Source organism: Anolis sagrei, chromosome 5 (genome assembly GCF_037176765.1).
Source record: "Anolis sagrei isolate rAnoSag1 chromosome 5, rAnoSag1.mat, whole genome shotgun sequence".
Taxonomy (NCBI): domain Eukaryota; kingdom Metazoa; phylum Chordata; class Lepidosauria; order Squamata; family Dactyloidae; genus Anolis; species Anolis sagrei.
The window spans coordinates 169,859,124-169,876,978 of NC_090025.1; the positions used below are offsets into that span (position 1 = coordinate 169,859,124).

At 40.2% G+C, this 17,855-nt stretch overlaps 1 protein-coding gene across 1 annotated transcript in view; it reads left to right on the forward strand.

The window, feature by feature from the left end:
• The window catches only part of NUAK1 (NUAK family kinase 1), a 76,361-nt gene extending 61,001 nt beyond the window's left edge, over positions 1–15,360 (forward strand). The window contains exons 5-8 of the mRNA XM_067469224.1: positions 337–456; positions 749–881; positions 3,389–5,312; positions 12,306–15,360. Of these exons, the coding sequence (XP_067325325.1) occupies positions 337–456; positions 749–881; positions 3,389–4,533 (1,398 nt within the window). The 3' untranslated portion in view covers positions 4,534–5,312; positions 12,306–15,360. The remainder of the gene's footprint in view (positions 1–336; positions 457–748; positions 882–3,388; positions 5,313–12,305) is intronic.
• Positions 15,361–17,855: the final 2,495 nt, after the last annotated feature.

Genomic DNA, 17,855 nt, shown 5'->3' on the forward strand with positions numbered 1-17,855 from the left:
ATGTGTGACCATCCTGTGAGAGGCTTTTCTCATGTCCTCGCATGGGAAGTTGGGGCTGACAGATGGGAGCTCACACTGCCTTCGTGGATTCAAACAGTTGGCCTTCAGGTCTTCAGGTCAGCAGTTCGGCCAGCACAAGGGTTTAACCTATTGCACCACTGCAACTCCCATTTTGAAAGTAAACTCATGGAACTATAAGGAAACTGGCTGGAGAAAAACTTTTACCAGTTTCAAAAACAAAAACATCCACTAACGCTCTTGAATGATACTTACTGCTGATGTTTAGTTATATTTTCATACATTGTCCTTTAGAATATTTTGTATTTTTCTTTGCAGATTGCAGACTTTGGACTTTCAAATCTTTACCAGAAGGATAAATTCCTCCAAACTTTCTGTGGAAGCCCACTATATGCATCTCCTGAAATTGTCAATGGAAGGCCTTACCGGGGTCCAGAGGTAGGCAAAAGGAGAACGGAAGGAAGAAAGAAAAAGGAAAACATGTTTGGGGCATTGGATGTTTGGAATCTGACTAAATCATCACAGGTTTTTTGTGATAATGGAAATAGATTTCTGGCATGGAAGACCTATGAGATCTTTCTTTCATTTGGTTTTCATATTGAGTGCTAGATTTCAAACAAGATATCAGTGTGTTCATTATTAAGCATAGCTAGATATCCTGTTCTTGCAGTTCCATGGGCTTTGGGGATTGATTTTCTTAGTCTTTATGTTTCTTGTCTCTCTGCTCCAGGTTGACAGCTGGGCCCTTGGTGTATTGCTTTATACTCTGGTTTATGGAACAATGCCCTTTGATGGCTTTGATCACAAAAATCTGATCAGGCAGATCAGCAGTGGAGAATATCGTGAACCAACACAGCCCTCAGGTATCAAAGAGATCTGGCATAGTGAATTAAAATGATACGTATTTATAAAGCCTTGCTATACCTATTTTGTAATTCTTGGTTTATGAAAGACTACAGTGTCTGAAGAAAAAAAAACGAATAAAAGAAAACTGGTAGCTCTTGATTTGTACTGGTGCCACCCAGTGCAAATATGCATAGTTTGTAAAAGACATTTGTGGGAATTGTAGAGCAGCATTGTAAAGATGATGGAGATGTATTAGTGGTTTTCCTCCAGAAAAAAACGACTCCATGGGAATGGAAAGAATCAGGATACTACAATTCATAATTTATTTTGTCCAACCCATGTGGTTCCTGAAATGCTCTCCATTTGAGCTGTGCTACTTGGAGTAATGAAAGGAAAAATGTGGAGACAGGTTTACCAATCATACAACCAGGGGAATGCTATTGAATTACATAACTTTAAAAGGTTAATACAGTTTTAAGCATAAATGTGATTATCATAGATAACACATTAAAAACAATAATCCTGCTTTAATGTCATTCAAGCCATTGAATCTGAAACCACATAGGTTGTGTTTCAGAGGACCTCTGGTTTCTCTGTGTAGTCTAACATTGAATGACATTAAAACAGTTTTAAAATCATATGTCACAAAGCAAAGCCCTAAATTTTTCTAAAATTGTTTTGATGCCTGGATTAAATGATGGCACAGATGTGTGCAAATTGATAGTTACTATGTTGTATGGTGGTTTTGCGTAGAGGATAGTTCAGGCTATGATCTGTAGCAACTTCTGCTGTTATATGCTCATTTATAATGTTTTTATGACACAAGAGGCAAAACTTTTTGACCCACCCTCATAAAATAAATAGATGTTCCCGAAAAAAGTCATTATTGGGGACCAGAACTTCACGAAGGCTATATCTTAAAATATCTTTCACTGAAAAACACGTTACTTGTCTAATTATATATCAATATGTCAGGATCTATTGTCATGTAGTGGTGCAGCTATTAACATAACATAAAATTACTAAGTTTGTCTAAAGATTCCTTGATTGCCATGAACTATGTTAGTTTGTTATTGTTTGGCAGCACTGAGACAACATAATGTAGTGGTTTGTGCTTCAGGAGTCCCGAGAGCAGATTTGGAGTAGATGCTCAGGCATAGAAATCCATGGAGTGGCCTTGGGGAAGTTTTGCTTAGAGCAATGGCAAGCTTCCCCTGAATAAACCTTGTAAGAAAACCTCATACCAAGGTTGTCATAAATTAGAATTGACTTGAATGCACACAACAAAAATGTTAGGCAGTTCATAGAAAAGTAGCAGCTGACTCTAGAGACTTGTCAAAATTTTATTGTGAGCCACTTGTGAAAGCAAAATAGTCGGATATATACAGATGAATCTGGTCTATGAATAGATGAATGAGATCACTTCCATTCTAAGCCAGTTTCTTTCCTAAAGCTGTTTCATGCTTATTTCACATCAGATTGCAATTTATATAGACCACATTTATGTGTTTTCCTTACAAAGTACACAGTTTCATGCTTTTTACTCTAAATATATACATTTTATGTGCATTTTATTCTAAAATATGCATTTTATGCATTGTTATAAACATTTTGAACTTTTTTGAACCCAAAATTATATTGAGCCAAGTTTCAGTTGCACTAAGCCAAAATTTTGAGAAGTATGAAAAGCAAATGATCCACAAACCTTGAAAAATTCCTGATTTGGTCTATACTCCTTCTCACTGCAAGTGGGAATTTACATGACAGAATGGAACAGTGTTCCATTCAACATCTGGATATCAGAGAAAACTCTTGACTCTGAATTCTCCTTAAATCTGGCTTATTCAGAGCTTCGAACTGTTATATAAAGTATCTAAAGCACTGGTGTTAACAGTTCTGTATTGTAATATTCTCACTGGGGATTAGGGTAATGCATTAGTAACACACATATGAACACATGTATCTTTAAATACGGAAAAATGTTCACCACTACCCCACTTTGGAAATAATGAGTAAACTGTGATGGGTTACAGAAACAGAAAGCATTTCATCACAATGCTTTTGTAAGGGAATAGCCCCCGCAGTGGGTTAAAGCACTGAGCTGCTGAACTTGCTGACTGAAAGGTTGCAGGTTCGAATCCAGGGAGCAGTGTGAGCTCCCGCTGTTAGCTCCAGCTTCTGCCAATCTAGCATTTTGGAAACATGCACATGTGAGTAGATAAATAGGTACTGCTCCAGTGGGAAGGTAATGGCGCTCCATGCAGTCATACCGGCCACATGACCTTGGAGGTGTCTATGGACAACGCCAGCTCTTTGGCTTAGAAATGGAGATGAGCACCAACCCCCAGAGTCGGACACGACTGGACTTAATGTCAGGGGAAAACCTTTACCTTAGCATACATATGTGCTTCTTTATATCTATTGCATTACTGGAGTGCCTTGTCTCTTTTCATAGTATTAATTTATAATTACAGTTATTTTTTTAAAGGATACAATGATTTAAACTGGTATTCTTTGTCACTAGATGCTCGTGGTCTGATCAGATGGATGCTGATGGTGAATCCTGAACGCAGAGCAACCATTGAAGACATAGCCAACCATTGGTGGGTTAACTGGGGCTATAAAAGCAGTGTTTGTGATTGTGATGCCCTCCAAGACTCCGAATCCCCCCTGCTGTCTAGGTTCATAGACTGGCATCATCGTTCAAGTGGCCTCCAGCCAGACACTGATACCAAAATGAAGTGCCTTTCCAAACCAAAGGGATCTGAGGTCATGCTAGAGAGACAGCGGTCCCTGAAAAAATCAAAGAAGGAAAATGACATTGCACAGTCTATCCAGGAAGGAGGAGTTGAAAATGCATGCAAGTTAAACTCCAAGAGGCCCAAAGGCATCTTGAAAAAAAGGAGCAATAGTGAACATCGGTCTCACAGTGCAGGATTCATTGAAGGAGTAGTCAGTCCAGGTTTGCCCTCCACGTTTAAATTGGAGCAGGAGTTATGTCGGGCAGGAGCGTCCATTAAGAACATTGTGGAAGGGGAGGTAACAGGGAAATACAGTGTTAAGCAGTCTTCCTTAATGCCAAAAAAAGGAATCCTCAAGAAAACTCAGCAAAGAGAGTCTGGCTACTATTCATCTCCAGAACGGAGTGAATCTTCCGAACTCTTGGACCATGGTGAGGAAGCAGCAAATGGGGACACATCTCCAGGCATCATTGAAACTTTACGGATAGAGTCTCACAGCCATTCCTACAGGCGCAAGGGCATCTTAAAACACAGCAGCAAATATTCAACCAGCAGCACAGATTCAGCTTTGATCAGTCCTGATACGCCAACACTGGAAGCCATGGAGGGGCCAGTCCTGCCTGGTGAAGGATTATCTCGAAGTTACAGCCGTCCTTCTAGTGTGATTAGTGACGACAGCATTCTGTCCAGTGACTCTTTTGACTTGGTGGACTTTCAAGAAAACAGGCTTAGGATCAGGAGCTGTGTGTCAGCTGAAAATTTCCTCCAGATTCAAGATTTCCAGGGACTCCAAAACCGCTCACGACCGCAGTACCTGAAGCGCTATCGGAATCGGACAGGCGACAGCAGTTTTTCCCTCCTTACAGACATGGATGATGTCACTCAGGTCTACAAGAAAGCTCTGGAGATCTGTAACAAACTTAACTAGCAGATAGGAGATAGGAAGGCCGGATAGGAAGGGTTTGAGGTACCTTTATGATGGAGTTGGCTCAATTATCCATATGCTGACAGTTATATCATCATTGAAGTGACATGGAACAGACAGGCTGAGCAGAAATCCTCCAGTTATGTTAAGGAAAAATTCATCTCATGCTCATTATGCAACCTTATAGCTCATGTAATCAAAATACTACCTAATGTCCAAAGAAGTTACAATAATGCATGAAGCAAAACCTCTGGAATCTGGCAGACAGAAAAAGATCATATTCCAGTGGCTGTAAGATGAGGCTAGACAAAATGTAAACTGGAAAAAAGAGTACATGTATTTATATTAGGGAAGGTAACTAACCACTGGAAAAGCTATAATGCTAAAAGTTTTTTTTAAAGAATCGTTCTAAAGGGGAAAAAAAACAGAAGTTAAGTTTTAAATATTATTTGCAGGTGGATTTGTTAACATCCCTATGCTCAAGTTAATTATATTTTCAGATTCCCTGCCAAATGACGCCATGATCCAGAGATATAAATATGCAGCAGAAGGCCTATGGATGAATACATGCTGCACCAGCTGAAGATTGGTATTTTCAATTATAGCTGCCTTGTGAAAAGCATTTAGGATTTCAGTGGGAAGTGTTTGTATAGAAGTTAGGCTAGAAAGACATAGCAATGTAGTAAACTAATGAAAAGGTGAGGGTAAGGAAGGTTTTTCCAAGTAAAGGGAATCAAACAAGGGCTCTGGAAGTCTGCATAGCAAACAAACCCCAGAATATTGTAGCAGCAGGTTTGTTACCCAGGATCAGATGAATGCAATCAGGAAGGAAGAGAAGGGAGACAGCAACAGATTCCAGGCTTTTTATTCAATCAGGCCTGATTGGGTGTTCAGAATACAATATCTGACACACACTGGAAGTCAGATTTGCTCCAGCATTTATAGCATGATTCTCAGGGTTACACATGCGCAGAAAAATCCTGACATTTACACAATCTAATCAACATCCGTTTGTCCTCGAGGAATCGCAGCCAAGAACATTTGTTGGCAAGATCCACTATTTTCCCTTCCATCAGCTGACTACATTCCCAGAGGACTTACATAATCTTTAGAATGAATCATCATTTCATATATTTCTCTTCATACATATGTCTTCATATATATCTCTTCAATTTATCCAAAACAAGCATTTTCCTTATTAATTCTCCTTAATTTCCCCCATAATACATTCACAATACATTCATAATATATTAGTTTTTTCAATTGCTCCATTTAAAAGGTGTATTTAATTGCCTGCTATTTACATCAACCAGACAGGAGGTGGCGCTGTTATACCATATCTTCAGATGTTCGCTTCTCCCTGGGTTAATAATCATTAACTTTGTACTTGGCCCCAACATTTTTGACCTTCCACAAATAGCTCCTGGCCTATTCAAATATTGACACAAGATTAGGTCCCTTCAGCCTCCTGTCCTTTATGCCATCTGTCGTTTTCTCTTCTACCAAAGATTCTACTTTCCTTCTCAGACAGGTAACCCCTCACTTCTCATTATTTTTCTTCATACAGCCACCACATTCCCCCCTTTTTGCGAGCGAATGTTCCACAGTAGCATCGCAAACTCAGGATGTCAGATCCTTATTTTAAAGCAAGAAAAGAATAACAATAATTTTAACACAATCAAACAGAATCATTTATCACAATTATTGAAGAATGTCCCATACACGTCGGCACTTCCACAGTGCTCCTCAATCTTCTGTCTGATTTATTTGACCAGCTTCCAGGTATGTGGTCAAAACCAGAGCCGTAGTCCTCTTTCTGGGTCTCATGGCGCTGTTGGTTTGACGGTATGAAGTCTCAGGAGATCTTTCTGTTCAGGAGTCGCAGTCCACTCAGGTGGTGCCTTTTTTATTCTGGTGTAATGGATCCAGGCTTTGATTCCTTCCACTTTGACAGCTGTGGGAGTTGAAAGCAAGACAGTAAAAGGCCCTTTCCATTTTGGTCTTAACGGTTCTAGTCTCCAATCCTTAATCAGCACTGAGTCCCCCGGGCGGAAGGAGTGTAAAGGAGTAGCTGGCCAAGGTGGTCTTAGTTCTTCAGTGTATTGTTGAAGTTGGGCTATGGCCAGCCCTAATGCTTGAACATCCCTTTTTAATGCTTGCTGTCCCAATTGATTAATATCTCCTTGAAGATGCCTCAATCCAAGGGGAGGTCTTCCATACATAAGTTCAAACGGGGACAGGCCCAAAAACTTAGTAGGAGTACATCTAATATGGAGCAAGGCTATAGGCAGTAACCTAGTCCATGGCAAGCGAGTCTCTTGACACATTTTTGATAATTTTCCTTTTAGAGTTTGATTCATCCTTTCTACTTTTCCTGAGCTCTGAGGTCGATATGCACAATGCAACTTCCATTTCGTCCCCAATAGTTGGACCAAGGACTGTAAGACTTCTGATACAAAAGCTGGTCCATTATCTGAACCAATGTGCAAAGGAATCCCATATCTTGGGATGATGTCTCTAAGAAGTGCCCTTGACACTTCAGCCGCCTTTTCAGTTCTAGTTGGATATGCTTCAGGCCATCCAGAATGAGTACATACAAACACAAGCAAATACTTATGAGGCCCACACTTTGGCATTTCAGTGAAATCTACTACTAAAGATTCAAAAGGTGTATTTCCTTGATATTGAACCCCTGGAGGTGGCAGTGGTCCTGTTCTGGGGTTATTTTCAGCACAAATATGACATCTGGCTGAGGCTATTCCTGTTAGGGCAGTGAGCCCATTTATGTAAAGTTGTCGTCCCATTAGTGAGGCCAAAGCTGTTTTTCCCATATGGGTTTCCTGGTGTGCCTCCTTAATCATTTCCCAAGCTATCTGTCTGGGTACAAACAGCCTCTGGTCAGGCAACACCAACCATCCATTTTTCCTTACAGCTTTCTCACGCTGGGCCCATTGTTCTTCCTCTGGAGTATATAACAAGTCATCTTTCCTTAACCAGTCTCTTACCTGCAAAGGGGCCATGACCGGCTCTTGTCCTCGTCCCTTCCGGGCCGCGGCCTTTGCGGTAGTGTCAGCATATCGGTTTCCAAAGGTCACAGGATCCTCGCCATATTGATGTCCTTTACAATGCATCACTGCTACTTTAGCAGGAATCCAGACAGCATCTAACAATCTCAGAATGGTCTCACTATGTCGTATTTCTTTCCCAGCAGAATTTAATAGACCCTTTTCTTTATATAAAGCTCCATGTGCATGCAGAGTAGTAAATGCATATTTTGAATCTGTATAAATGTTGACTGTTTTTCCTTCTGACAATTCAAGAGCTCTAATTAGGGCTATCAGTTCTGCCTTTTGAGCTGAGGTGTTTAGAGGAAGTGGTTCTGCTTCCCACACAGTGGTTGCAGTTACTACAGCATATCCAGCATACCTTTGTCCATTTTCAACAAAACTGCTTCCATCTGTAAAAAGAGTAGCATCCGCCTTAGGCCAAGGTTGATCTTTTAGGTCAGGCCTACTGGAATATATCTCATCCATAGTTTCCAAACAATTATGTTGAAGTAATTCTCCTTCAATAGGCAGGAGTGAAGCAGGATTTAATGTACTGCAAACCTGTAACTTGATTCGAGGGTTCTCACATAACAAGGTCTGATATTTCAACATACGGCTATTTGTGAACCAATAATGTCCTCTATATTCCATAATAGCTGTTACTGAGTGAGGAACCATAACTACCAATTCTTGTCCTAAAGTCAACTTATCAGCTTCTTGAGTCAGCAAGGCCGTAGCAGCTACAGCACGCAGACAAGATGGCCAACCCTTTGCTACCTTGTCTATTTGTTTGGACAAGTAGGCTACTGGTCTTGCCCATGTTCCTAGTAGCTGGGTAAGCACCCCCACTGCTATTCCATCTCGTTCACCAACATAAAGGGTAAATGGCTTCTCCAAATCTGGCAGGCCCAATGCAGGTGCTTGCACCAGAGCTTGTTTTAACTGGGCAAATGCTTGGGCGCATTCGGGGGTCCAATTAAATGGTTCCTTTTCACCCCCCTTTGTAGCTTCATAAAGAGGTCTTGCCATGATAGCAAAGTTCGGTATCCAAATTCTGCAAAACCCCGCACTCCCCAAGAATTCTCGCACTTGACGCCTACTGGTGGGGGTGGGGATGGCACAAACTGCTTGTTTCCTTTCAATTTCTAATTGTCTCTTTCCTTGTGACACACGAAAACCCAAATATTTGACATCAGTTTTACACAGCTGGGCCTTCTTTTTAGAAACCTTGTATCCTTTTTCATAAAGTAGATGTAATAGTTCCTTAGTCGCCCTGTAACACTCTTCTTGTGACGTGGCTGCCAAAAGAAGATCATCCACATATTGTAAAAGCACCCTATTTTTAGGGTCAGATGGGAACCCTTGTAAATCCTGAGCCAATGCAGTTCCAAATATCGTCGGGCTGTTCTTAAAACCTTGAGGCAAACGAGTCCAAGTATATTGGACTTTTGCTCCGGTTGTAGGGTTTTCCCATTGAAAAGCAAAAATGGGCTGACTATTGGTTTCAAGGCGTATACAAAAAAATGCATCTTTCAAATCCAGGACTGTAAAATGGGTAGCAGCTGCTGGTATTAAACTTAAAAGTACATATGGATTGGGCACTACAGGATGTATGGTCACTGTAACTTGATTTATAGCTCTTAAATCCTGCACCGGACGAAAGTCTTGTGTTCCTGGCTTTTGTAATGGTAAAAGAGGGGTGTTCCAAGGAGACCTACATTCTCTTAGGATCCCATATTCAAGTAACTTGCTCAGATGCAAATTGATCCCTTCTACAGCTTTTCGAGGTATGGGATATTGTCGAATAGCCACAGGTCCCATCCCTGGTTTTACTTCTATCTGTACAGGTGGAACACACCGGGCCAAGCCAGGTGGATTGTCTTCTGCCCATACACCTGGAACTCCATATCTCTTCCATTCTTCAGTACTTTCCTCACAAACAGTAAATATTCTCCATTCCTCTGACATAGGACAAATCAAAGTATAAAGTCCCTTTCTAACAGTCATTTCCATTGTCCCATTGTCTTCAAATGCTAATATTGCTCTCATTTTGCAAAGCAAATCTCTTCCTAATAAAGAGATTGGGCATTCAGGTATATATAAGAATTCATGCATCACTTGTTGGTTTGCTAAATCACATTTTCTGCTTTGTAACATAGGATAACTTTGTCTTTGACCGGTGGCTCCAACCACATTAAGTTCTAGTCCATTTTCAGGGGCCACTGGCTTGGTTACCACAGAGTGGTCAGCTCCCGTATCTACTAGAAAAGTCATTTCCTGGCCCTCAACATTCATTTTGACCAGTGGCTCCCCCGGGCCTAGGCATAAGGGGGCCGGTCTGTCCTATTCCGTCCAGTCTTCTCCTAATCCAACCATCCCAACAAATTCTTCTTCTCTTTTTTCTCCATATCTAGCCCCAGGAACCAGGTTAGCATATCCCCCTTGGTGGCCTCCTCCCCGGCCTCTTCCTCTCCAATGTCCTCTCTGGGATGGCATTCCCCTTTGTATTCCTACCGTTCCTTGAGCAGATGGGCACTCGTTCTTCCAATGACCTTCTTGACGACAAATGGCACACTGGTGTCTTCCCAGGGGCATCCCTCGTCCTCCTCTTCTTTCCTTCTGCCACATTCCTCTTTTCCTTCTGTTTCCACTTTCAGATTCTTTCAATTTATCTCTTTCATCTAGAAGGTTCAAAAAAATCTTATGATCCTCCTCTCTTATTTTCTTTCTCTCTCTTTTTTCTGCTTCGTCCCTATGGATGAATACTTTGGTAGCTATTTCAATTAACTGGGACAGATTCATCCCTGCAAACCCATCTTGCTTCTGCAACTTTCTACGGATGTCTGGGGCTGATTGAGTAACAAATGAAGTATTTAATAATGCAGATCCATCTTTTGATTCAGGATCATAGGGACTATACTTTCGGTAAGCTTCCAATAATCTCTCTAAATAAGCACCTGGACTTTCATCTTTTCCTTGCATTACTTCCTGTATCTTCTTGAGGTTGATCACCTTTTGGGGTCCCTTCTTCAAAGCTTCCATTAAAAATTCCCTGTATCTGACTATATATTCCATCTCTCGGCTTATATTAGGATCCCAGTTTGGATTTGTCAAAGGAAATGCCCCTGCAGCCCATTCAACGGGATTATAACTTGTCTTTTCAGCAGCATATATCTGTGCTAGTTGGGTTCCTTGATTAAGGATTCTTCTTTGCTCTTCAGATGTGAAGAGAGCCTGCAATAGCTGTTGGCAATCTGCCCAATCTGGCTGGTGGCTAGCCATTATTGTTTCACACAAATTTATAAGTGGCTGAGGGTTTTCAGTGTAAGGAGGATTATTAGACTTCCAATTTAACAAATCTGAAGTGGTAAAAGGCACATGCTGGTAAGTGGTTTTTGGAGTTAGGGTTAATTCTCCTTTGTTATCTATCTCTTGTACATATTGGACCATTGATCTTAAAGGCAATTGAAAAGCAATCTTTGGGTTTGGATTACTATGGCTTCTAGTTCTTCCAGCTATGGGACTATCTCGCAAAAATTCTTCTGTTATATTCTGAAGCCATCTGCTTGCAGATGCTAGATCTATTAAAGGTGACTTTTTAGATTCCCCAGGAGAGGTATCAGAAGCTTTTGGTGTGGTTAAAGAAGTTGCCTGAGGAACCAAAGTTGCCCTTTTATTGTCAATGGCTTTTAACTGTGGGTACATAGGAACATAAGGAGGAGGGTTACTCACTTCTTCCTCAGGACAAGGAAAAATTCCAAATCTTCTTTTCTTTTTATCTGCCTGAGGCTTTTTCAAATTAGTTAAAGCTACAAAAACAGCACATTCTTCATTTTGACATTTCTTTAACCATGCGGGCTGTGTAATGATAGCATTTTCCCATGCCTCTGCATATGGAAATTGATCCGGATGAACCTCTGCTGTTATTCTCACAACTGTTCTGATATCTTTTAAATCATAACTTCCTTCACCTGGCCACCCGGTATTAAATTGCACCCAGTCTAGTTCACAAAGAGATCTCAATTTCTGGGGGCTATTACATCCTGGTGTTTGAGTTAATTCCTTAAATTTTGAGAAATTCTCCACCATGCATTCAAGAGCAGTTAAAGACTTTTTACTTGGTATACCACCCATTTTTCTCCTTTTTTTTTTCTTTTTAAAACAAAGTATTAAGCACAGAAAGCATAAAGAATGGAAAATACAGAAGCAAAGAAGCAACAACACAATATTTCATAAACCAAAATACACACACAAAACAACCTTATCACTTTCCCTTGAAAGTGTGTTCCTTTAACCTGTGAGTGCGATTTCTGTGCGAAAACGTCACTCGAGGGGTTTTCACTTGATTTCTGCAGTAATCACACAGTGAAATATTCCCCAGGTACTTCCCATGTACCTCCTTTTCCTGTTCCTTTAAGGCTAGCCTTTTCCTTTACCTGTGCCGTGGAATCAATATACCCCAGTCTCAATATACCCCAGTCTAAAGGGCAGGGAAGGCGAGGATCAGCCGGGTCGTTTCTTTCAATGGGTACCCGTTTCGCCCCTTCTGATCGTCGTCTTACCTGGCCCGCTGAGTGGTGGCAATCAAGTCCTCAAAAGACTTCGTTTCTGTTCCTTCACTGTTGATTCAGATCCCGGAGAACCCCCATTTGTAGCAGCAGGTTTGTTACCCAGGATCAGATGAATGCAATCAGGAAGGAAGAGAAGGGAGACAGCAACAGATTCCAGACTCCAAATTGAAGAGAAGTGGTCATCTCAATGGAATCATGACTTTTCACTATGTTTTAGGGAGCTTGAATTTAAACTTCATTGCATATGCCATTTCTTTATAGTCTTGTTACCAGTGCATTTGTAATTTCCACTGAACTGTAGACACAATCCAAATATTCCCTTTCCAAATTATGTACAGTCATTGTTCTGCTAAAGAATTGTGCTCTATTCCTTTCAGGAATACCTTGAATTCTTGGCATTAGTCTATATTCTATATCTTCCTTGCATTTCTGCCCCCTTGCCCATTTCCTACTAGGCAGGCTGGAGAACAAGGTTGAAAAATATTTAGTACTAGCTTGTGTACCTGGCATTGCCTGGGTTATTATTTCCTGTATTTTTGTTGGTCATGGGGGTTCAGTGTGTCAAGTTAGGTCCAGATCCCCCCAAACCTCTCCAACATTTTTCTTAGGTCATGGGGGTTAAAAAGGCAGTGGGCAGGATCATGCAAATTCCACACCAATGGAGAGAATCGGAAACACTGGGATGTATGTGGTGGAGGAAACACGTAAAATCTACGATGAAATTTTCCCCGAATGAAAGCATTCCTTTTGGTGGGCAGTATGGTGTTTGGGGAGGACATTGGCATAGGTTGGACTAGATGTTTGTGGTGCTTGCTATAATCTGAAATGTCATTGGAGGGAGGGCTTTGGGTGGCTCCTCAGCACTGTGGGTTAAAGCTGCTTGTGGAAGCAGGAACCTGTCTGTGGAAGTGGGCACCCCAGCCACATACACACATACATATTTTATATAGATATAGATTTTCAGAATCAAAATAATACAGGAAGAAGTTAAATATAGCTGAACAGGTCAGACCAAAACACCATGCTACAAGGAGCAATTGATACTTTAAAACAAAGTAAGGACAAGATGTCAATATGCAAGGAAATAGAAAACCTAAATAGTATCAGTCAGAGCTTATATCTCCTTGCCAGTAACTACTTCTAATACATTATGTATGCAGTCCACAGAAAAGCTAGAATCAATCAAGAGAGTTGAGAAAATGCACTGAAGACCTTCCTGCATATCTCAAAAAGCTGACTAGACAGTTGTCCCTGGAAGAAGAAATGTCGAGGCTGAGGCACTTGTTCATCTTTGCAAATTGTATGCACCATGAAGATTAAGAAAACATATGCTATACTTTGACTTATGCAATTGATATAATAGAATTGTAGATCGTTCAGCTATAGAATTTGAGTTTTACAATTACCACTAACAGGAGCCTAAGCACAGATTTCCAGAGCCCTTGTCACTAAGTAAATTGTGAGGGAAGGGAAGGGAAGGAACATGGTTCATGAAGAAGAAGATAATTGACTTGATGAGGACTTTAGTTTAAGAATGTATATGTATTGTGGATACTACATAGCCAGTGGGGTCAAATGAGAGAAGACAGGAGACATGTCTGATGGATATTATTTAAATACTGCTATTAAAAGGCTTCAACTCCCATAAAGGTACCACCATTGGGTCTGCTGGATTGTGTGAATGTAAGCCTCCTTTTAAATAGGCACTATGTGTTTGATAGGTCTGGGCTATTCAGAATCACTTGGCTTACCTTGGTTCACAGTTGTTCCTGTAAACAGCTATTTAGTTCCAATAGAGTTGAATTATTAAGGTCACATCACCTTGTTTGCAGCTTCAAGTCAGTAGTCACATCTGACTATAAGTAATAGACCAAGACTCTGTTCTTAGGTTTAACCTGTGCCAACATCATGATTTTAGTTGAGAACAGAATTTGGTCCACCTGATTGTGGCTCCAGAATCTCAGGAAACTAGTGCCAAATTGAAGATATTCCAAAGCAAACACGAAGATCTCCAAACTAGAAGAATGTGTGGTTTTATATTTCTCAAAATTATGTCCAGGTGGCTGATTTCACATAAGGTCACTTTCACTGCACTATTACAGGTAGGCTAGTTAGTTCTAGTTCCCAATAATGATTCTTCCAGTTGCTTATTAATAATACAACTTTGATCAAAAATGGCACTGAATAATACTCACCAAATCCATATCACCACATTTAACAGATTTGACGGCAATTTTCCCACAGCAAGGAAATACTACTTGATATCTGAGACAATCTAATGCCCAGTGTTATACATTTCATGGACCTGCACTGCATACTCTAAGCAGTCCAGTCCTAAAGCATATTTACTCAGAAATAGGTTGTACTGAATATGCTGAGGCTTACTCCCAAGTAGGTGAGCATAGGATGACAGCCTCAGAGGAGTACAGCTGTTTAAAGATTTGCTGTGCCTTTTTTGGAGCATTTTTTGAGTTTGGGGAAATGGATCGTTCAGTGATTTGGATATACTTTGCATCAGCATACAGGGAATGTTTTGAATCAGGGATTTGCAAGCCTTGCTCCCTAAAGTTGCCGCAATGGAGCTTGTTTTCAGCAAAAATATGCTGATTTATACTGCCTGTCCACGAAATTCATGTAAACATTTAATTGATGTATGTAATGAAGGAGAGGGAATTTGCAAGAATCATTCCCAGACTGAGCTCTACCTAGGCTGATGCCCAAGCCTGCCGTGTTGAGTACAAATGTGAATGAATGATTGATTGCTGCCAAACTGGAAAAAAAAATGTTCTGTAGGGATTTACTGGCATGTTATCATTCCTAGAAGAAGCAGAACACTTGACTGCACATTGTTATTATTATTAGTGTTATGTATTTTTCTTATTTAATTTGGGAAGGTTTTTTTTAATTTCAAAGCTGACTTTTAAAATTTGAATTTGTTGGGGTTTTTTTTTAATTTATTGGTCTGAAAGCCATTTCAAAGGTATAATAATATATTTTGGTGTAATTTAATTGGTGCAGCATTATTTTACAGCTCTGGCCAAATTGTTACCTTTAAAATGTTTGCTTTTCTTTCTTTTTTTGTTTCGCTCATTGGCTGGTTTGATCTCTATGAGGCAGGGGGAAAAGCTGGATAATCACCCAAAGTGTTTGTATTTTATTAATATGATATTGTCTTTTTGTACGAAATAAAAACAATAAATACAAAATGTGAATAGTGTTGATTCTTTTCCATGAATTCCGTATCTATGAATTCTAAAATTATGGTATCATAGCTTTGTCTGACTGTGCTAGTACAGCTGTACCAGAAGCTCCCACTTTATTTGCCTTGTATTAAGTGTTTGCTTGCAGCCCAAGGCTTGGGATTCTGCAGAAGGGTGGCTTCCTGTTAAAGTTTGCAGTTATAGGGCAGGCCCCCTGTCCATCATCGTTAAGTTTGGTTCCGCCCCCTGTTCAGGACAATTGAGAAGGGAAGGGAGCCATTTTCAGTCAGTTTCAGCAAGGAAAGTCAATGTACAGGACGTATACAGACTTCTGTACAAAGGCTTCAACCCTTAAGACTTCCTGGGGGAGAACAGTCTTAAGAGCATCTAAAGATTCCCAAAGGTTCCCAGGGAAACAGCCTTACAGCCCTGAGGAATTTTGGAGGGAATAACAGCTTTAAACATCAAGAACTCCAGCTAAGTGACTATAGGCCTACTGGTAGGTCCACTCGGTTTTGAGACACAGTTCAACCCAGTAGTGGCACCCACATCAGTTAGGTTTAGGTTCGCAGTCAGCCTGGGAGAAGTTTGGAAAGGGATTTTCTTTTAGAATAAAGTAACAGAAGCCACCAGTTGCACAAAAGCCTGGAAGCATTTGTTTAAACTTTTGAAGACAAAAGGTTTCTGTTGATTGTTCACCAATAAAAGACTTTGTTATATTTCACAAGTCCTCTAAAGACTGTTTATAGTGAAAATCCTTACGGATTTCTCTTCGGGCCCCCTGGCTTCCCACTGGGCTAAAGTTATACGTCCTGTTTTAAAGGCAATTTATTTCAAGCCCAGCGCGCGACAGAACACTGACATTGGGAATTAATCCTACAACTTTTCAAAATACGATCCAGAAACTAGTATGATTGCAGTCTGAAAAAATTGGAATTTTCAGCAGTTTTTAAAGAAAACGTATATTCCACTATTCATTTCAAATACTTCAGAAGTATTTACTAGAGGTGGACACAGTATTTGTTCCATTTGTTTCATTCAGGTATTCGTTTCATACCATCCATTCAGATGGCACAAAACAAAAGAGCCATTTTCGGATGAAATAAAAGGTGAAACAAAAGAGAAAGTTGCACGGTTTCCGTTTCTTTGTTTGGTTTTTGGGCTGTGTGGCTTTCCACCCATGGCCCAGGGAGTTCTTCCGCATGCATCAGAGGAGGAGGAGAAGGTGTTTGGGCCAATTAGAACCCAAGAAAACAGTGACGTTGCCAGGCTATATATCTCCTCTGCAGATCCAGAGGGAAACTACTCAGTCAGTGGTATCTTAAGCCCTGCCTTTAACCTCAGGATGCCTCTGCAGATTGAGAGGAAGGGAAAGAGGGAATGTTTTTAAGGAGAATTTATTTATAGAAAGAAAAAATCCTTAAAAATCAGGGGATGACCCAAATGTTAGAAAAGTTGGTGGGCTAAGAGTGGTCACAGTGCCCTTCATGTGTGGCGATTTTCACCCCTCTAGTCCTAAAATGGAAGGGAAGGGAGGCCTGGGAAGGCTGCCCATGTTCACCAATGGTCTGAAATTTTTTGTTCATTTGGATGAAAGAACGAAACAGCTCATTTGGAAAGGCCCTGTTGTCAGAAGCAGCGCTTAAAAATTAAAACGGGGCCATATGAATGAAACAAACTGAAATGGATAGTGATTCTATACAAATGCACAAGACTAATTTCAAAAATAAAATTCTAAACAACCAGCAGCAAGATAAAATCAGACATATTTGCAGAACATAGCAAAGAAACATGATTAAAGCCTTCAGTTCCTAGGTAGAGAAAAAGACTGTTACAGTTGAAGTCAAAACCTACTCTTTGAAGGGCAGACCTATCTCGATCTTACTTGAAATCAAGAGACATCCTCATATTCTTCTCTGAAATTATACTTTCCTGATTTCTTTTTAAAAAGTGAAATGATACAAATGAAGTTTATTGATTAGCCCACTGACCATATCAACAGTAAAGACAAAATGAAAAAGTACACAAATAGACACTAATCACTATCCTAAGACTCCTGTAATAGTGAACTAACATACATTAGAACTTGATTAAGTTAAAAGTAATTAAAAATATCATTAAAGTGCCAAGGTAAAACTTTATACCACAAAAGTTTAAAAAGAAGGTTAAAACAAAGGTTAAAATAGACCAGCTATTACACAATCCCAGATGCTTTTTGTACCCAGATCCTAATTGAACAAAAGGCTACTCACCATCTGCTGTGATCAGATGTGCAATGATTTAAAGAAGGTCATTTATAGTTTTTAACTTGGTTGCCTGGGAGGAAACAAAAATGTGCATGGATCTAGATTTTATTTGCATTAATTATTATCCCTCTTAAAATGCCAAGCACTACTGAATCTTGGATCCATTTAAGCCTTTTTTTAGGGTCCCGTGGGACACATTTCAATGATGTATTTTTTCTTCTTGTTTATATGCTTCCTTGTATTAGAAAAAGAGTTATTGCT